At 40.5% G+C, this 20,849-nt stretch overlaps 2 protein-coding genes across 2 annotated transcripts; one reads left to right on the top strand and one right to left on the bottom strand.

The window, feature by feature from the left end:
* Positions 1 to 1,700: 1,700 nt before the first annotated feature.
* star (steroidogenic acute regulatory protein) lies at positions 1,701 to 4,180 on the bottom strand. Its single transcript, XM_010788834.1, has 7 exons — positions 4,000 to 4,180; positions 3,696 to 3,803; positions 3,397 to 3,527; positions 3,063 to 3,221; positions 2,602 to 2,786; positions 2,344 to 2,437; positions 1,701 to 2,227 (listed from the first exon to the last, which is right to left on the bottom strand). Exons 1-7 carry the CDS (start codon positions 4,061 to 4,063, stop codon positions 2,108 to 2,110), a joined length of 861 nt encoding a protein of 286 aa, XP_010787136.1. The 5' UTR covers positions 4,064 to 4,180; the 3' UTR covers positions 1,701 to 2,107.
* Positions 4,181 to 7,384: 3,204 nt separating this feature from the next.
* On the top strand, positions 7,385 to 19,011 carry LOC104960685 (PH and SEC7 domain-containing protein 1). The gene is made up of 7 exons (XM_010788836.1): positions 7,385 to 7,398; positions 9,950 to 10,143; positions 11,271 to 11,341; positions 12,107 to 12,264; positions 14,037 to 14,181; positions 15,981 to 16,124; positions 17,058 to 19,011. Exons 1-7 carry the CDS (start codon positions 7,385 to 7,387, stop codon positions 17,328 to 17,330), a joined length of 999 nt encoding a protein of 332 aa, XP_010787138.1. The 3' UTR covers positions 17,331 to 19,011.
* Positions 19,012 to 20,849: the final 1,838 nt, after the last annotated feature.

Genomic DNA, 20,849 nt, shown 5'->3' with positions numbered 1-20,849 from the left:
TCAGAGTGATTTCTTTGGCCGACAGCCTCCCGATTCAACATGTCGAATCGGCGGCGGAAGGTGTCGGCACGGCCGAAAAGACACGACGGTGCAGTACACGCCGAAGGCCCTGACACACCAAGCAGTCACCAGAGAACTCGCCAACGCCGACTGTTGCGTCGCCGTGTTCTCCTGCGTCTTGGCAATGTGTCGCACTGGAACACACCGCAAAGACTTCAGCCGAGCACGTACGAACTGCGCATGCGTGAGTGGCAATAACTCTCCTTACCAGCAGGCGGTGGTAGTTTGTATTCGTCATTCAAAAGAGGCAACAACCGGAAGACAGAGAAGAAGAACAGACTGCGTGATATAAACAAACCAATAGCGTGTGCGTTCCATTTTCACTCTTGTCCATCGAAAACAAGTTTCGTGCGGTACTGGAGCTATCAGCCATTGGAGTGTTGCTTGTGGAAGACATTCTCAAGCAACAGTCTCTCAAGAGGCGGAAGCGATCAGAGTGATTTCTTTGCCCGACTGCCTGTGGCTGACGCATGGCGGCGGTGGTCATGAAAGGCCAAATAAGGCGTGTCACGGCCGACGGTGCGGGACACACCAAATTGAGTTTGGGCGACAGGGCACGCTTCGTCGTCCGACTAACGAAAACGGCCGATTTCGGCCTGGTGTGTCAGGGCCTCAAGACACACCAATCTGAGTAGGGCGACACGACGCTCATCGACGGCCCGACATCTATCAACATCTATCAACGCCGAAAATCGGCTTGGTGTGTAAGGACCTTTACGCCTCTTACACACCAAACTGAAACCAAAGAACACTTCCCGACGGAACGGCCTCCAGATTCAACATGTTGAATCGGCGGCGGAAGGTGGCGGCACGGCCGAAAAGACACGACGGTGCAGTACACACCAATCTGAGTAGGGCGACACGGCGCTCATCGATGGCCCGACATCTATCGACATCTATCGACGCCGAAAATCGGCTTGGTGTGTAAGGAGCTTTAGGCCTTAATTCAGAAAATGAGTATATAACAGCCTACCAGGTTACAGTCAGCTCACTTCATATTTCAACTTTAGCAAGTGCGACATAAAGTGAGACATCTATTCCTCTGCACTATGCATGTAAGAAAAATTAGCTGTTGCAAAACCTTTTGGATCGACACACAAGATAGAAAAAAAGGTTATACAACTTGCATTAATGGAAGACAGATTTCCTGTTTGGGATGAAATCCACCGTTACTCGATCTTGGGGAATGTGCTGCTGGCTCTGAACGACAAAATGCTCGCTGCTGGGTTTTCTTACACATCTGAATTGCCAAACACCTGCTCGTTTTGGCAAAATGTCAGTCTGAAAAGTAACCCATCTTGGAACAGGAAGACAAGCCATGTATCTCATGATTTGAAAAATATACTTAGAATGTATACATCTCCTTCCTGTCAAAGTGGAATGATTGTGCAGTTGCTATTTAGTTTCTAAGATCAGTTCTCGGTTTTCAGTTTTGCTTGTTTGTGAATTTTCTTTCCTATAGGAGAAGAATTTCAGTAATTTTTTGTGTTTTTTTATTTTTTTATCTTTTTAGTTAAGCTTAACCATTGAAATGTGTTATGAGCTTTTATTAAGGTTCTTCCCATGCTTTAGGAAAGGAGAGAGTACGGTAATCATTAACTAAACAGCATCATAAAAAAGCATAAAAACATAAACACCAATGACTGTGCAATTGTTTATTTTCTTTGCGGTCATTGCAATGGCATCAGCGCAACATCAATAAATAAAACAGTAAAATAAAGGTGCAATTTCTCAGCAGAGGAAGGGCAACAAGTGGGGGGGTTATTAGATGGAAACAATGTGCCGTTTGTTCAACGTTTCACTGCACACGTTTATGACAGATTATCTATTAAGAAGGGTATGAAAAACATACAATTTCCAATTGAAACCAACATATTTTCCTAAGATCTCAGACAAGCATCATCTTCATCCGATCTCCTTTGATACATTCTGGATTTGCGTAGTGGTACAGCAGTTGTGAGCAGATTTCTGTGATTTTTTAATGAGCAGGGGTTGCTCCTCTGCCACTGTTGAGCGCACTGTGCCAAAGCTCAAGAGGCGCTTTGTGTCAGCAGGCATGAGCCATCTCCATAGAAACGTTATTAGCCATCCGTTGCCGGAGGTGATTGGCAAAGTCCACCTGCGTCTGAGAGAGCACCTTGTTTATGATCGTCTTCGGGATCCAGCCCTGCAGATGACAAAGACTGTGTTAGATCTGGTTTTTAAATCTTAATTATTGTATTATTTTAATTGTAATCACTGTGGTTACTGTGGGAAATACAAAGGTAGACACGGCCGGTGTACCTTTAGATCTATGCTGAGTAACCAGGTGAACTTGGTCTTATTTGGATCTTCAGCACAGGGCTTCATGACTATACAGGTGGGTCCATTCTCCGCTCTTAAAAATAGGATGATTTAAATGTAAAAGTCGTACGGTATTCCCATTACTCCATTGCAAACTAGTGGTGGACATAGATACATAACATACTCCACTCATGGTACATGAATAATGTAATATGATGCATGCAGATATCACAACAAATAAACAATGTGGGCACTTACCTCACCACCCCCCTCTGCTCGGGCATTTTCGCGTGCTGAGTGGACATTCCTGCCAGGAAGCAGGAGGAGCCACGGCGCTTGGCACAGCGGACGCTGACAAAGTCCCTCGGCCCCACCACATTTCCAGGGGTCTCTCCAGCGACCTCATGGGTAACCATTGTGTCCTGGCCGATCTTTTGAAGGATCTGTTGAACAACATTGTGAAAATCTATCTGTTTCCTTGCATATATATGATATATTTGTCTGGTATTTGTGTTTTAGACTGAATTTAAATCAGCAGACGAAAACTAGTCATTTCAAGATATTTCCTTGAATGGAATGGACATTTTTCAATATTTTCTGACTATTATACTAAACAATTGTTCTACCAATCTTGAAAATAATTTGGCAGATTACTCGTTAATAAAGGTGATTTTAAATTGCAGCCCTAATTCCAACCCCTTGCGCTGTATCTCTCATACCTTAACCTGTTTGACGTTAGGGTTCCACTCCCCCATTTGCTCCATATTTCCCACCAGCTCCTGGTACAGATTGTCAGGGTGTTGCTCCAACATCACCTCCAGCTTGAACACCTTCCCAATGTCAGGCAACACTTTACTCAGGACTTTGTCTCCGTTTGCCTGAGGACGGATGCCAATTGATAACATTATGTTTACATTACATATCCTCATCAAAACGTTAAGTCGTGAAAGTCAAACCTTTGTTCACAAGGTGGCAGCAGCTGCAACGTTTGAATTTATTCATGATGCAGTCAAATACATTATTTTATTCTGTGTGTCCAGTCTCTGTACTCACTGCGACCGTTTCAATGGTCCAGCCGTCCTGTTGGCTGAGGATGCTGATGGCCTTCTGCAGTGCATCCTCACCTTGTTTCAAATAAGACATCTCCTCCTCGCTGTAGCCCTCCTCCTCTATAATCCGAGAACCTAGAGAGTAAAACATTTCAATCCAATTCCATTATTATGTTTCTGCGTTTTTAGGAGAAATACCTCACAAGCAAATCATTGTACTATCTGTTTATAATTCAGACTTATGTGCAGTTTCAATGGCAGCGTTTTTTCTTCTGTTTCAAGTGTTCACATGTAAGTACTCACTGAGGAGGGAGCTTCGTCGGCGGACTTGGCTGATCCAGTTGCTCGGGCCGGGACCTGCCAGTCGGTTCAGCTCATGGTGAATGGCCACCATGGCATTCTTCCTCAAACCTGGGAGTAAAGTTAAACAGTTAGTACAGTTCTAAATCCATGGATCTATTACAGTATACCCTGAGATTCTTCCTTAATTGATTCATTTAGCCACTGATCTGGGCTCCATGCAGAACTTCATAAATACGATGCGTTTTTAAGGAAAGGACGGAAATAACTTGGCGAGTGAAAAATCCCCAATGTCTCTTTTACTCACCTGTCATGTTCCTCGTGTGCAGATAAGAGATGCCAGCACACAGTTTGAAGGTTGCAGGCAGCATTTTCTGTTCTTGTAGCTTTAAAGATAATAATTACGTTGGGAAAGAAAGTCGATCAAAAAGATGCAAGTTTGACTGAGCTGTAAAAGTTCTTGAGAGAAGTCAACCAAAGGCTGAGCGTGCTGTAGAGAGGACTTCGATTTCTATCTGTGGAGGTTTGAAAGTGCCTGTATATATAGGAGCATTGCCCACAAGGCCGTGGGGCTATCACCAGTAGGCTAGATAAACACACACATCATTTCGCTGTTCCTACGGCCATGTCGCCAAGGTTGCCCGGCAGACACTACGAGCGTGATTCAGACTCCCACAAACACTGTCAGATAACGTCCTGTGCCGGGGCCCACACACACACACACACACACACACACACACACACACACACACACACACACACACACACACACACACACACACACACACACACACACACACACACACACACACACACACACACACACACACACACACACACACACACACACGCACGCACCGCAGAGACAGAGATGTATACAGTACACACAAGCTTCCTCATTGAGGAGCAGGGATGGCGAGGAGCACAGAGAGGTGGTGGTGGTGGGCACTAAAAGAGAAACGCAACAAGTCGGAGATCTGTTGATAGAAACTTTGTGTAAATGGTGAAATTGGAATTGCATTTCGAGATTAAAGTGGAAATGTTGAGAATGAAGTCAAAATGTCTAGAATACAGTAGAATTGAGGATCCAATTTTAGTCTGACGTTTATTCTCAATATTTCTACTTTGTTCTTGATACATCAACCTGAGTCCCGTAAGGGTATTTCAACTGGTTTCCTGATACCTGAACATTATCTTGATCATTTTGACACTGGACATTTTTATTTCACTGTATTGAATGTCATTCTTTATTATTTCAACTTATTCCTATGGGGGCTCTATATTTTCTCTTTGGTGTATCCCTTTCCTGTAGTATGTTATATAGGTTGTTCTCTATGTTCCCTCCAAAGGGATCTTCTCCCTGCCGGCCTGAAACGCCTCAATTGTAGTCCTTTGTTTACTTCAGTGACATCACTATGTAACACTTGTGTTTCTATTGGCAACACACTATAGGTAATAGGCTAAGGGGAGGGACATCTGTAAGCGGTTGCCCAATCAAAACAGAGCCATCTAGCTAGCCAATCAGAACAGACTGGACTCTGGTGTCAGACAGAGGGTGAAAAGAGGTGCTGCAGCACAGGCAGTATGAGAAACATCAAGAGCTCTTTGAACATTAAAGCATGGAGACATGTCACAGTTTATCCACCATGGGGTCCAGAGCCTTCAGCCGCTCTGCACCCCGCCTCTTGAACTCCCTCCCAACTGACATCTGGAATATTGACTCTGTCTCCATTTTGTCTCAAAACATATCACTTCACACTGGCATATCCATCCTGATCACATGACATATCCTCTGTCCTTATTGATTATATTGTCTGGTCTTTCTGCTGGTGTTTTGTTTTGTCTTTGTTGGGTGATATGACAGTATAAACCGTGCAACAGTAGAAATGTGTCAACCAGTCGAGAATCTTTCAAAGCTCTTCTCCGAGGTAGCTATTCTCAAATGATCTAGTGATCCTCGCTTGATTTCGCCCCATTGCTATGGAATGGTGAGAAGAAATGTGGTTCTCAAATAACCAGACATTCCCACTGTATTTTGTCAGCTTATTTATATTGAACAAATTAAAACTTGCAGCATACAGTAAATCAAGTCTTTTTTATTTTAATTTTTCACCGATTATCCGTAAAGCCTGTTAGACTAAAAATGATTGTCATAAGGATCCTTAAAAAAAACTCTTATTAATTGAGTTTACAAAACATTTACTGTATTGTGATGTGGTCACCAGAATATACATTTACATAAATTGAGATGCAAAAAAGAATATCTGCCTTTTCTTTTTTTTTCCATTATGCATGACCCTAGTACTCCTCTGTAGAATATGACAGTAGGACATGATGAGTGCAGCGTGGATATTGAAATGTGTGAAATGAGTGATGGGAGAGGGACAGGTGAGACCCCCTCTGCTCCATTATTCCTTTCATTCTGCTAATCCCCTGTCTCACTATTGTCTGCTGCCTCCATCTCTCACCTGCCAGATGTTTGCCATCCGCACATATATATATATATATACACATATATGTATATATATATGTATATATATATATATACATATATATATCAATGTTCATTATTCATGGACTTTTTATTGTCTTTCTTTTCTCTCAGTTTCATTCGTTTTATTTCCATTTTCTTTCTAGTATTTTGCCTTGCATTTTCTATTCTTTTATTTATTTTCCTAGAATTTACTTTTTTCCTGCCTGTATTTTTAATCTCTTTCTTTTATGGTCATTCTTTTTTCTTTTCTTTTTTTTCCCGGTTTTTTCTATGAATGTCATTATTTCCCCTTGTTTCTCTACTGCTCCATGCCCTGCTTCTTTTCCTTTTGTTCTTTTCATTTCATTTTCTTTTTCCTTACCTGTTTATGTGTTTTTCCTTTTCCTCTTCTCTCCTCCCCCAATCAATTTCCCTCTTTTGATAAGTTTCATTTCCACTGTTGTTGTTATCCTTTCTTTTGTTACCTCTGTTTCTTTCTTTTTTTCCTAATCTTTTAAAAAAAATATTTCCTACCTTTTCCTTTTATCTCCTTTTCTTTAGTCTCTTTTTTGTACTTTCCTTTCCTTTTTCCTTTTTCTGTTACCTTCCTTTTTTCCAATGTTTCTAAACCACCAATCCTCTCTCTTCCTTTGCTATCATTTATTTGATCTATTTCCTTTTCATTTTGTCACCTTCTTTTCTTTCTTTATTTACTTTTTTCCGCAACCTTTCCTTAGTTCAGTGTTCATTAGTCTTATCCTGTCCTCTCCTTTCCTTCAAATGTTTCCTCTCGCTATCTTCTGTATTCCTTCCTTTTCTTACCTGTTCCTTTCCTTTCTTTCATAACCTTTTGTTTTCCTTTCCTTTGTTATTGTTTTCCTCTCCCCTCCTCCTCTCACTCACATCATTGAGGATAATGTTCTGCCATCTAAGAAGGATCAGCTTTGTCTTCCCCCCTCTTCTGTCTCTGTCTCCTCACTCCTCTATCTCTCTCCTCCCCCCTATCTATCTCCTCTCCACTTTGCCTCTATGTAGAATGGTATTGAAGCAGGCCAGCAGTTACCAGGCAACAGGCTGCATGCTCATTGGCTCCGTCTCCCTTTTCTCTCCCTGGCTCCTGCACGGGGTTAACTGCTGTTATGTTCTGTTGGTTACTCATAGCGTGGTCTCGGGGGGTTCGGCATACAGCCATCTTTCTATTTTTGGGCTGAACTTTTACATGGGTGCCGGCTGGTGAGGTAACAAGTGGAATTGCCATGTTACCTCACCAGGCAGAGACGTTCAGTGTTGATGCTCAAAGCATTTATCATCTCCTGATGTGACAAATCCCTTTAAAAAACACTAGAAGAATCCATACAGCGTATTGTGAGCGGTTATTTAGAGCAGAATGGGATTAGCGCTGCTGTAGTAATGTGTACACTTAGTATTGTCTGGCTGTTTCCATTGCAAAACATACAATACGGTAATATATATATATACAAGCAATTCATATACTCAGCAACAGACATTTCGAGGGAATTTAAAGAACAGATGAAAATAAATGCTGTGATGGACACACAAATAATAATTAATAGAGACAATATTTAAAAAAAAGTAAAAAGTAAAACAGAAGGGAAATGCTCACATTTAAAAAAGAAAAGGGCATAATAGAAGCAACAACAGATACCAAATATTATACCAGTTGGTAAAGAAAAAAAGATATAGAATTAAGAATAAATTTAAAAATAAATTAAAAAAAAAAAATCAAACATGTACAAAATAAAAAAGGGGCTAGTTGACATGAATTTACATTACAACAAAACACACATTTTTAAATAAATAAACAAAATGGTGTTTTTGAAACGGTAACAAAAGGGTAATAGAGCCATGATAAAACACGAAATAAAGCAAGGGTTAATAAACTGGAATATACATTAAAATAGAAACAAAAAAGGGAATGATAAAAAATGATAATTAAACTTAAAAAATGTCTACAAATGAAAATAAAATGGACGACTATTTGGTAAAAGTAATAAAAAAGGGATGAAAACTATTTAAAACACAAAAATGGTAAAAAAGAAATGCTACTTTTATCCAAATGAAATCACCGTCACAAAAGTATTTCATCATCCAAACAATGGTTAAATGTATTGTTGGTGGATAGAAGACAGATGGAAAAGACCAAAATAAGATACATGTTTTTTGGAAAGACACACACAAACACACACACAAGAACACTTACAGTACAGCGCAAATCAGAGTAGTTTAATAAAAAAGCTGCAGTCAACTGAACAGGAACTCAGCAGCTCATGAACACTCCTCATTTACAGAGATGGCTCCTCAAGGAATGTTTCTAATGAGCGATCTGCGCAGAAACTTAAGCAACAACTCACAGCCTGAAAACTTTCTTTATTAAAAAACAGAAGCTGGTAAATTATCTTTTCTGCAGTTTCTGTAATACTTTTTTAATAATGGAAATGAAACTATGTTACAGTTAGCCACAACGTTGGTCAGATTTATTTAGCTGTGTCCCATTCCTATCAGATATGGTGCTTTACACTGTGCTGTCTATTTGTATTATTTATTGTATCTTTTAAATTTCACCTACACACATTTTTAAAACACTATTAAGGTAAAGGTTTGAACATTATGCAGTAGTTAGTAGCCAAAAATGTATTACAAAGATACCATCCCAAATAAAAAACAATAGTCGATTTAAAGAAGTAAAGGATAAAAGAAAACAACAAAGTTTAAATAATTCATAAAAGTTCCAATAATAAGCAGTAACAGTCCCGCCTATCACGTACAATTTGCTGCAGCGCTAGCCAATAGAAGCTTTAGTGTGATGAACATAATGATGTCATTACGTGAGCCACCTTTTTATTCTTGCCTTTGCGGACCATTTACATGCACAACAACCTGGAACACACCACAGGAAGCATAAGGGTGTCTTTAAATACTTTTCAGATGTATTTTTAAAATGATTGTAGGTAGTAGTGTAGTACTAAAAGTTGATAAGGACATACCTCAGGCTAGTATCTAAGAGGTGTTTATTAAATGTCTTCCATATGAACACAATTTCCGTTCACACAAATAAATAAGATTCTCACACCAATTCAGTTGTTGTGAAACCTTCGATTTCACACAGTCTTCCTCTGCAGATGGAGCTGAAATGTAGATCACATTTCCATTCTTTCTGCGCATTTTAAAGAGCCGTCATCCAGGCTGGCTTATAAGATAAGACTGAGATGTTATGTTGTATCACTGTGCTATGAAGTATTAAAGTACTCTATGAGGTTTCAAGAGGGTGGAGGAGTAAGAGTGGTGCGCCTGTGTTTCTGAGAGGAGTCGACCGACCCCCCCCCAGGGTAAAGATGCCCCTGTTTTTCACCTCAAAGGTGGAGCAAGATAGATGGTGTCACTCTTTAGCTTAGCTGTGGATCTTTTTTGATCAAGGAGAGTGCTTCCCAGGAGAACCGGAGCAGACACACAGTTAAAGCTTTGAAGGTAGCTTACAGGATGCTTTGTAAATGTCTTGTGCAACTATAAAGCTCTGGCAACACACCAGCCGTAGAGGTTGGATATTACTCATGTGTTCTGTATGAAAATAAAAGTTCCCCGCGTACAGTAAGTGTGTGAAATCTCTGGACCTGTTGTCCTGTAACAAGCACAGAGTGAGAGGCACATGGACAGGATGAATGATGATGTGTTTATTCGCATTGCAAATGAGACATGACACATAAGTGTTGATCACCATGGGATCTGCTTCTTTTTTTTCATTCTCTTTTTTTTCTTGTCTCCATAGCGACGAGGAAGAGTTGCGGAAGTCGTTCTCGGAGCTCGGGGACAGCCTGTGTGACTCCACCGCCTCCAGATCTCTGAAGGCGGAGGGCAGCAGTGGGAAGCCCCCGACAGAGGAGGCGCATCCGTCCGGGTCGCTGCTCTACAAGAACGGCTTCCTCGTCCGCAAAGTGCACGCAGACTCTGACGGCAAGAGAAGTACGAAGGATATTTTTCTTTACGTTTGACCTCCTACAGTTTCAAAATAAGCTCACCTCAAGGTCCATTTAGTATCTATTATTGAACCTTTGATCACACATGGTTAGAGCTGCAACATTAGGTCAGTATGTCGAATAGTCCATCGCCAGTCAATATTTTGCCAACTGTTATGCAAAAATGGCACACATGCTGTTTTCAGCCTCTGAAATATAAAGATTTTCTTGCTTTTTTGTTTTATATAATTGGGAAGTGAATGTTCCAGCTGACTAAACAAGACATTTAAAGACAACTCCTTTTGATTTTGAGCGATTGGGATGGATACTTTTCACTATTTTCTGACATCTTATAGACCAAGCTATTAATCGATTAATCTAAATTATTATAAAATAGTGAAAATATTCAAAGGTAATTATTGGTTTTACCACTACACATGATCTTCCCCTAATTTGTTCTGATTTGATATTATTGATAACATTTCTATTGACTCAATCTGAAGTTATAAAGTGCTTTACAAAAATGTAAGGAAAAGTTCATAGCTAAAGTTTGTATCGGGTAAAAAAATTAAAATTGTGAGGAAGAAGGATGAATCAGCGTGTTCTAGGTTGACTATATACATCTTATTTTACACTAAATGCTTTTCTCCAATCATTTTGAAAGTGTACTGTATGGTTTGTTACCACAGTTCAATATTTGAAGTATTAAGAATATTATAGGCAGATCTGGGTTGAAAACATTAGCTTTTAACTGCTTTTTTTCTGCAACAACAAAAAACGCAATCCTCGAAAGAAAATCATTGACATACAGTTGAATTACCCACCCCACAATAAGTTTCAGTTATAGTTAAATAAGGTTCAGTTATAGTTAAAGCCAAAAGGCAAAAAGGCTCCATCTTTGAATGCAGTATCTAGTTCTCTGCATACTTTCACGATTTATATCTTTGAATAAATCCTAATTGAATGATTTCCTTGTCTCCTGGACTTGGAGGGTTAATCCACACAAGCTCATACATGTACTTAATTAATCTAATACATCAAGTGGAAAGTAGGTCAAAACTAAAACAAATGTAACATATAAGGCAATTTTATATATGTGTTTTTGATGTTATCACTTTTTTCTCCTCCTCGCAGCACCAAGAGGGAAGAGAGGTTGGAAGACCTTCTATATCATCCTCAAAGGGCTTATTCTCTATCTGCAAAAAGTAAGTAACTCACATTATTACAGAGTATATTTTACTTTGGTATTTATTTAGTTATTTATTAGTTTTTTTTAGTCTGCCAGAAAAAGTCTGTATTAGAAACAATTGTATTACTTGTGAGTGTTTTTACTTTACTTTCCAGAATGTTCTTTTGTGTCGGGTTACTTTCATACACATTCTGCAGAATGCTTTATATCAAGCAGTATGTCCGATGGAGTCACAGCCAATATCCTGTTTACATGTTTAAAAAGGGCTGTGACACATTGTCCTGGCTTCATGTGGGGCAACCTCTGCCAACACAACAGCTATCGTTCTAGGTAGAACCCTTTTTATTTTGGGTTCTAGGTAAAACCCTCTGAAAGGGTTCTAGGTTAGTTCACTTTCATGTTGAGTTCTAGGTAAAACCCTCTTTTGTTCTTGGTAGAACCCTTTTAGGTTGGGTTTTAGGTTGGAGCCTCAGCCTATATAAAAGGTTCTAGCAAGAACCAAAAACAGGTCCCCACTTGGTAACAAGCTGAAGAACCCCCTTTTGTTCTAGTTAGAACCTTTATATCTAAGAGTGTAGTCCAGCAGCAGGTACGTTTAGATGAGAGAATTGATCCGTTGTTTTCACAAGGGATACTTTCAAAGCACTGTATGTTCACATGAAACTCTCCTGCTGCTCGTCCAATAAAATCTCTTCTTTGTCAGCACTCCCACTTTAATAAGTGCTGAGACCCCTTGGCGTTAATCATAGCATTAATTTCTTATTCATTACTGCCCTGCCAGGGGGAGTACAGGCCTGACAAACAGCTATCAGAGGAGGACCTGAAGAACGCCGTGTCCATCCACCACTCTCTGGCCATGAAGGCTTCAGACTACAGCAAGAGGCCCAACGTCTTCTACCTGCGCACCGCCGACTGGAGGGTGTATCTCTTCCAGGCCCCGTGAGTCCTGCTCTGTGTTCCTCACTGAGCTGACATAATGTGTAGACACTACTGTGGAGCGTGTGCACGGACAGCTGCACAGCATCTGCAGCAGACCATAACATTAAAACCAGAGCTAAACCTTAATCATACCCTCCATACATTGACCTGTGTCTCATCTTGACTATGCAAGCGTGCATGAGCCATTTTAATTTTTCTGTCAAAACGGCAGTGTTTGGTCAAAAGTATGTGGACAAGTTTGTGTACCTTTGGTTCTACAGATATTTTTCAAGGTTGTTTTTTTGCCCCCTTGGTGCAAATGAGCAAACATTTTAAATCTACAGCATAAAATTAATGGGTTTATATGCACTTAAGTTACACAGGACCTAAGACCTTTTCTTGATCACTCAAAGGTGAAATGTACTTATTCAAGAAAGCAAATAAAAAATACAAATGAAACAAAATAACAAACAAGAATAAAATACGAATACAAATAATATAAAAACAAGTAAAACACCTGTCACTCTTACAGATATGATCCAAGATGAATACATGCAATAGATGATTGCAACCAAAAAGGGGGTTGATAGATAACATCAAGTAACCACTTTTCTATAAATATGAATATAGATGCAGCTCATAAATAATCAGATTTCTCCCCCATCCCAGAGTAGCACTTTCTCTCTCATTATTTAACAAGTACTCAAATGTTCTGTGGTAAAATATTGAATCATTAAGGTGGCGGAAGATAACTTGCAAAATCAGCCTTTTTGTTGAAGGGAAAAAAGCCCTTATTTAGATGTTTTTGTTTAACACAAAATCAGCTAGCAACCAAATTGTTTTATGCATGCAAACACACTTGAAGACAATAATGATCTTTTAGCTTTGTGGCCGCTATTTGGTATAAGTCGTCATTGCGACAATATCACGATAGACCAAAAATAAGTGGTGATCCCAAGCAGTTTTGACAGGTCTGCACTCTGCACTAATGCACATTGAGTTTTTGACCTTAACCCCATCTACATTTGGAGTTAGATTATTAGGCAGACCTGATGATCAGTGTTGAAGCTTACTAATGCTCTTGTGGCTGAGTGTGAGCGAATCCCTGCAGCAGGTTAAAGCATCCGTTGGAAACCTGAAGATTAAGCTGCAGAGACATACGCTGTCCCCATACTTTTAGCTCTGTAGCGTAACTGTCTAATGAAGCTGAGCACCCAACCTCAGCTAACAGCATGCAGAGCCAGCTGTGCACATGGTGTTCAGCAGAACACACCCAGAGAGCTCACGGATCAATGAAACATGCACAGGACGGACTGTATACATACATGTATATTAAGGTGGAGGTGTGCATGTGTGTGTTTGATCAGCAAGTGGCACATGACTGGCCACATGTTTCAGCCCCCCTGGAGGCTCTGTGCTCCAGTTGCAGCTTGCATTTGTCCCAGATACTGTACCCCTCTCTGTGTCTCCCTCTCCTCTTTCTGTCTCTCCATCTCTCTCCATCCTCGTCGCTCCCTGGGGAATTAAAGCAAGGCTGTCTAAGCCAATCTGACATTTCTCATGGGCCCCTAATGGGTCTGTTCGTGTAAAACAGGGCCTTTTCTCTCATGCATTAATTGGCTCCAAAATAATTTCTTTGTCAACAGCAAGGCTGCGTTCTCCGATAATTATCCCTTTGATGCTGTAAGCTGGCCATGTGCTGATGTGGGCATGGAGAGGGCTGATAAGTGTGTGTTGTACCTACTGTTTCAGATCTGTTTCTAATTGCACTCTATGCGTGTTATACATCACAGGAACGCGGAGCAGATGCAGTCTTGGATCACAAGGATCAACACGGTGGCCACCATGTTCTCAGCTCCTCCTTTCCCAGCAGCCATCGGCTCCCAGAAGAAGTTCAGCCGGCCGCTGCTGCCTGGGACCATGTCGAAGCTGTCGGAGGTATCCTAAAGGGGCCCTATTGTGCTTTTTCCCTTTCCTGTTGTGTGTTATAAAGGTTTTTTTCCTCATGTAAATGTTCTGCAAAGACTAAAATGCCACAGTTCCCTCAAGAGCGAGTTTTCCCCCCACCCCCATCCCCCCTCGAAAAGAGCATTATAGGACCCCTAAAATGTGAACTGCTTTCTACAGTGAATGAGAAAGTGTTCAATTCATTGGTTAGGTTAAATGATTTACACCAATTTGAAAAGATACCCTTTAACAGATGACAATGAAAGTCCTGCATTGAAAATGGTGGTTTGTTAGTGTAATAAGAAAAATGTACTTTAATTAGTATATTAAAGGTAGGGTAGGTAATTCACTTCAGAAACAGTTTTTGTTATATTCTATGGAATGCTCTTAACATCCCGATAGCAATGAATACATTAAATGCTTTGAAAATATATACAAATATTTCATCTGTGGAAGCCGTAGCGCTGTAAAAAGCACGTCCAGTTATCTGCCCCGGCCCGGGTCAAATAACTGGATGGCCTACCTGCCTGTCAGCCTTCCATCTGTGCACAAACTTATCTCGTGCCCTCATTGGTCATGTGCGCGTTGGTGTGTGTTGGAGGAGGGGCTCTGTAAGGAAGTCTGAAGGAAGGGGCAGATTTTTTTCGGTTGTGGACTTTCAAATTCTAGCGCACTCGAGCTGGTTTCTCCATTCTTACCTACCCTACCTTTAAGGTCCCCTGTGAAAGAAATCATATTATAAAACTACATTATTATTCCTCATGCTTTACTATTAAAGCAATATTTCACCGATGTAGTTGAAAGAGTTGAGCTCAATTTCAACAAATTATCATTTCAATTATGGATTATTCTGCCTATTATTTTCTCCATTAATCGATTACTGCTTAGTTTGTTAGAATTCTGGAAACAGTGAGAATAGAATAATTGGATTTGTATGCAAACAGCTTAATTGTTTAAGTCACTAAAGTTATCAAATAAATATAGTGGAAAAAGTACCTTAAATGGTGCTTCAGTACAGTAATGGAGTAAATGTACTTTTCCACTACTGCAAATGTATGTCTGTAACACTGAATACTGTATTCTGCAAAGTACAAAAGCTGGCATCTCATAAATGTTTACTTTTCTAATATTGTCTACCAAAAATCTAATCAGATAGTGAAAGATTTCAAACCAACTTTTACCAATTTCAGACAGTTAGAGTTTGGTGTAATTAAAAAAGGTGGGAAACAAATACGTATCTCTTAAATTACATTTATCACAAACAAAACTATCACAAATGAGTTGATGTCCTTAATTACATTCCACCACTGGCTGTACCTGGTCAGAGGCAAGTCCAGGCTCCTGTGAAATTCATCAAAACAAGGCGATACAAATCTTTCAAAAAGTCCTTTTCAAAAGGAGTGGACACATCATTTTTCATAACTTGATGGCAGAGTAATTAGAATTATATTTTCATGACTAAACGCTCCACCTAACACTGATGTAATAAATCACTGCTGGTCACTGGTGGTTTATGAGTGCAGGCTTTTCACTCGAGTCGATCTGTTGTGACGGGAAAGTGAAAAGCTTCTCAGAACACTTTGTCATAACAAGACATTTTTCTTTGTCTTGTTATTCTATTCTTCTCATCTTGTTTGAACGGGATATTTGTTTTTAATTTCTCAGTTGCACCAATACCCTGACAAACAGGATGGTATTTCAGTTCAGAACATTCAAACACTGTAACTGAAAGGAGGCAGGTGTGTACTCCTTGCTTCCCCTCCCCTCATGTGTTGACCTTGTTCTTACAGGAGGAGCAGGTCAGATCTCATGAAAACCGCTTCAGAGCCCTGTCAACTGAGCTGACTGAGCTGCGCTCCTACCCCCCCGACCGCAAGGTCAAAGGGCGCGAGCTGGAAGAGTACCGGCAGCGGGATGAGTACCTGGAGTTTGAGGTAAGCTGCACACAGATAAAAGAAAGAAATGGGAAATGCAGTGAAGCGTTAAATCATCATTACATCACTGCAGCCCTCTCAGCTGTCCAATCTTCACCGGTCCATTTTGTTTGGCTATTTTGCTTTATAGCAGTGGAAAGAAAACATCCAACCCACAGCTTTGGGTTTATTTGACTGCATATGTCTATTAGTGACTGCAGAATTCCACACCAAAAGTTAGCCTTAAATAATGACTCATTTGCATATTTAAACAATTTAATCAAAGTTGTAATACAATACCAGTAAACAACTGGGGGAGTTTCGTGTATAAATGTATTAGTTAAATCCATTACCCTTTTCCTTTCTAAAGACTTGCAAAATGTATGAAATACTGTTTGTATCTTCTAAAGATTTTGGAATACTCTGAGAAATTACATCTCTACTTCAGTGGAACTTGCATACACCAACTTATTATGCATTTCTTTATTCTTATGGTGACCAACTTTATATTAATCTGTGTTCTGGATGTTTTAACTGAAAGGTTTCTTCATATTGTTCGTAGCCTGATTTGTATCAGTTTCTATTCCTAACAACATGGAGAAAATGTATTTTTCCAATAGCTGTTGACAGTATTTTATTGTTACTGTATTTATCAGAGAGAGTGATCCAAAGAGATATTTAATAATCATAACATGTCAGTAACACCTATTATAACCATAATTAATTAATTAATGATAAACTCACAAACTTTAATACATTTTTATTTTACTGTTAACAAACAAAGACATGTATCATGTTTACTAAATATTAGTAATGCTTTAAATATCAGATACCTATTAATACTAGAATGATGATGTTGCTCTAAGTCTTCAACTGGGGAAGTTTAATGGTGCTATATTTAAGTTTAAATGTTTCACCGTAGGCTACTCACCAGTTCTATCTCGCCTTTATCAGAAAACCCGGTACGGGACGTACGTCATGCTGCTGCGAGCTAAGATCCGGAGCGGCGAGGAGGACCTGTCTCTGTTCGAGTCCCAGCTGCTGGAGGACAACAGTTTGCAGAGGGCCCACTCCAGCCCCACGCTGCAGGACAGCAGCCAGGCCAGCCAGGTGAGCAAGACCAGCAGCGCCCGGGACGGGGGCAACAGCAGCCGGGCCAGCGGCTGCAGCGACAAGCTGCGGCAGGACGGCCAGAGACACAGCTACCGGCAGGCCGTCAAGAAGTGAGGCGGGGGGGGCGCCGGGAGCGGCACAGCGTTGCACTGCCAGGCCGTCTCCCTGCATAGGTTTTTATTTGAGATCCAGGAGGGTTTGGAGCTCTGCTTGAAGGGGGAGCAGGAGGGAGGGTCTCTACCCCACTCCCTTCCCCCAAAACCATGACGCCCTACCCGGCACCCCAATCTTCTCGTGGGACTGAGGAGGTGCAGATCCTGTGACTGGAAGAGGAGCACCAGCAGGGGTGTGGGTGCAGGAGGTGGGAGGTCACACATCTGCAGAGACGATGTGTCTTTGGGAGCAGCGCAGAATGAGCGGGAGGAGAAGTGCTCATATGGAACACACAGGGACGTACATCCAGCTTCTTTCCTTTTCTCCTCTTTTCTTCTTTCACCTCTCCAGCCACGTTCTCCCACCTTTTCTCTTGACTTTTCACTCAGTTTTGGGACCAAACTATTAAAACATCACATTTTAAGACGACTTGTTTTCAGTTGTACTGCTGCAGCCGCTCTGATCGGAGCGCTGTAACAGTCACTGGACCTGAACACATCACCAGGTCTTATGGAGCAATTTACATTCCAGCTCCTTGTTTTCTGCCACATCACCACGGTGTGTTCACATTCCGCACACAGGCCGGACATTACAGCTTTTAGCTTCTATTTCACTGAAGGTGGATCTACACACTGTGCACAACACATAGCGATGGAGTGATGAGGGCGATTAGACAGTGCAGCTCCGCTTTCTCTCAGCACTGACGGCTAAATAGATGTCAGTAGAACTTCACTCCTGATATGCAGCAACTGCATCTCATCTAGCTCTTTTTTCTTTTGCTCTACTTGAACAGGAGATCTCTTTCCCAGTTGCTTTGGCTTCTGTCCCGTGGTGTGCTTCTGTTCTCTTGCTATTTCTTGGCCGAATGTTGTTTTCCCCAGTGATCCGCATGCCTGCATCCAGCACTGCTTCTTTTAAGCCTTTTACTACTTCAAGGGCAAAAACTGAGAGCAGCAAAAGTTGTTCTCTGGGGTCATTTAAGTCCTTTTTTCTTCATACCCGACATGTGTTATCTCCGTAATAGCCTCTCATTTATAATAGCCTATTTTCACACTCACCAGGCAGACCCTGAATGTTCTTGTTTTTTCAGTATTTTTACAGTATTTTACAGTCGTTTGTTGTTGTTGAACCTATTCCTCCTGTGTATGTCAAGTGTATGATGAAATATGATATTGAAAATGTTAAAGGAAAAATATGTTATCCATGCTCTTTGTAAAACATCCAGGATGTGTTGTATATATAGCAGCTTATATTGTAGGATATATGAAGGTATATTTACAATATATTCACACACACTATTGCGAAGATGCGTTAGGTGGGCCGCACTTCACGTTTCTTGTAAGTCCTGAAAGCGCTACACGATAATCATATGTTGTTGTTTTTTTTTCTTACATGGTGGTAATAATTCAGCACAATATGAGTATTTCAGTGACGCCTATGTACCTATCAAAGATTAGTAAATGATCAAAATGGTGTTTGTGACGGGATTACATGAAGAAGAAAAAAAAGAGAAATTCACGTATGGATTTCAGATGGCACTGCAGTAATCCAAAGAAAGCGCATGGTTGGCTATGACTTAATAGCATGATTTTAAAGGGGTCAGGGTAAGAAATGCATGAAAAGGTAGAGAATGTAAAAAAAAGAAAGGAACTCTTCATTTAGTAGGGTGTTGGCAGCCTATGGTGTTTTCGGTAGCCATAAACGCCTCATAGCCATTTTCTACTCAGGCTTTAGAACGACACCTTGAGCAGCTGCAGTGCCGGCATCCGACCAGCAGGGGAAGCTGTTCACGTTTTTTTCAGCCATAAACACACCTGCTGCACCTGCAGTGAATATGCATGATATAATCCCACTCACCTGATGGGTGGGGTTGGGTATTGCAGGGCTAAATGACACAACACCTGTTTGTATTGACTGTAGAGTCAGTGAGTGTTTGAGTGTGTCTCGCTGTGGATGTTAGCGTGAGCATGCTGGAGCCTGTTTGTTGCTTCTTTCATCCGGCATCAGTTCCCATGTTGTTATCTTTGAATGTGAATTCGTTTTTCATGATCTAATATTCTAAGCCTAGCCAAGTGTTTGCCTGCAGTTTGAGCGCTGAAATCATTAGTTACATGACAGGGAGTTAATCGGCAACTCTTTTCATCCGTGTCATTTTTCATGAAAAATGCCAAACATTTCTCAGTTATTGCAACTTCATTATAAGTTTCTTCTTCTTTTCTTCTTCTTATGGGACAGTGAGGGTGTTGCGATATAGCAGGATCGACAAAAGCCGTAATTTCAGTTCCTTTCGGTTCTCGCTTTGTCTCGTTTCTCGCTTTGTATTCTCATCTACATTTTGTTCTTTGCTTTTGTTCTCTTTCCTTCGCCTCAATCATCTCACTGATCTCACTTTATATTAGATGGTTTAAAAAAAGGTGTATGTGCCATAGCTGACATCTTGTATCTTTCACCAGTTATGTAACGCACCATTACAGCTTTGTGTTTATTAATAGCGTCTGCTGTTTATAATGTGGCCAATCTGTGGAAGAGCAGTCGGACTCATGTTGAGTGCCATTCATGGTGTTCTGAGGGGAATTGATTCATTCAGTTACATCACATGCATTCCAATATTTCAAGCTTTTAAAGGTACTTCTCACATTTCACTCGAGTTCACACCATCTACAGTACATAAGCACATAATGTCAAACATCTTCTGGTTCTGGCTTCTCAATGGTAAAGATTTGCTGTGTGTTGGTTAAAAAATGATGTCAGTTTAGACTGTCCGAAGTTACATTTTTTTACTTTTATTTTCACAAACTAAACTAATAATTGCAAAAATATCCAGCCGATTAGGGGAGACACTACAGGAGAAAAAGGTACATTCAGTAAAAATAACCAGGATTACTTACATTAAGACAAGACAAGTCTTTTGAAATGTTTTATTCAAATTTAAAATAAAACATAAATAGCTTAATGTATATTTTGAATTCTTTATTTCCACTACTTTCAAAGGCATCAAATTGTGCCTGTAGTGTCTACTTAGTCAACAAGACAAATAAATCACAGAGTGAAGACTGTTCTTAAAATGTTAAGAAGATTAAGATTTGAGATCATTCAACAAAAAAAATACCTGAATGTAAACATCTCAAAGGCATACATTGTAGTGAAACTATATTATTTACCCAATAGGTAATAAGAGTAACAAGAAGATGCAAAATCTATTCTGGGGTCAGGCTGTAGACTATACAGTGAGGATGGATGGAGTATGAAAGGAGCCTCCACCTTGACAACTCTCCAAGNACATGTTGAATCGGGAGGCTGTCGGCCAAAGAAATCACTCTGATTGGCTGGGGTCCCTCACTTCCGTTTCGCTTCTCATGCACTGATTCGCTAAGCTGAACAGCCAATCAGAGTGATTTCTTTGGCCGACAGCCTCCCGATTCAACATGTCGAATCGGCGNTGTGTGTGTGTGTGTGTGTGTGTGTGTGTGTGTGTGTGTG

Source organism: Notothenia coriiceps, unplaced genomic scaffold (genome assembly GCF_000735185.1).
Source record: "Notothenia coriiceps isolate Sejong01 unplaced genomic scaffold, NC01 NC01_scaffold00032167, whole genome shotgun sequence".
NCBI classification, from domain to species: domain Eukaryota; kingdom Metazoa; phylum Chordata; class Actinopteri; order Perciformes; family Nototheniidae; genus Notothenia; species Notothenia coriiceps.
This window is presented reverse-complemented; position numbering and strand designations above follow the sequence as displayed.

Bases quoted from the DNA above. Each gene is read 5' to 3' on its own strand.
- star (XM_010788834.1), bottom strand. From the start codon at position 4,063: ATGCTGCCTGCAACCTTCAAACTGTGTGCTGGCATCTCTTATCTGCAC. The intron at 2,438-2,601 runs GTAAGTGCCCAC...CCTATTTTTAAG, and splicing joins GAGCAGAGGGGGGTGGTGAG to AGCGGAGAATGGACCCACCT. The intron at 2,228-2,343 runs GTACACCGGCCG...TGTCATCTGCAG, and splicing joins TACTCAGCATAGATCTAAAG to GGCTGGATCCCGAAGACGAT.
- LOC104960685 (XM_010788836.1), top strand. The intron at 10,144-11,270 runs GTACGAAGGATA...TCCTCCTCGCAG, and splicing joins AGACTCTGACGGCAAGAGAA to CACCAAGAGGGAAGAGAGGT. The intron at 12,265-14,036 runs GTGAGTCCTGCT...TATACATCACAG, and splicing joins GTGTATCTCTTCCAGGCCCC to GAACGCGGAGCAGATGCAGT.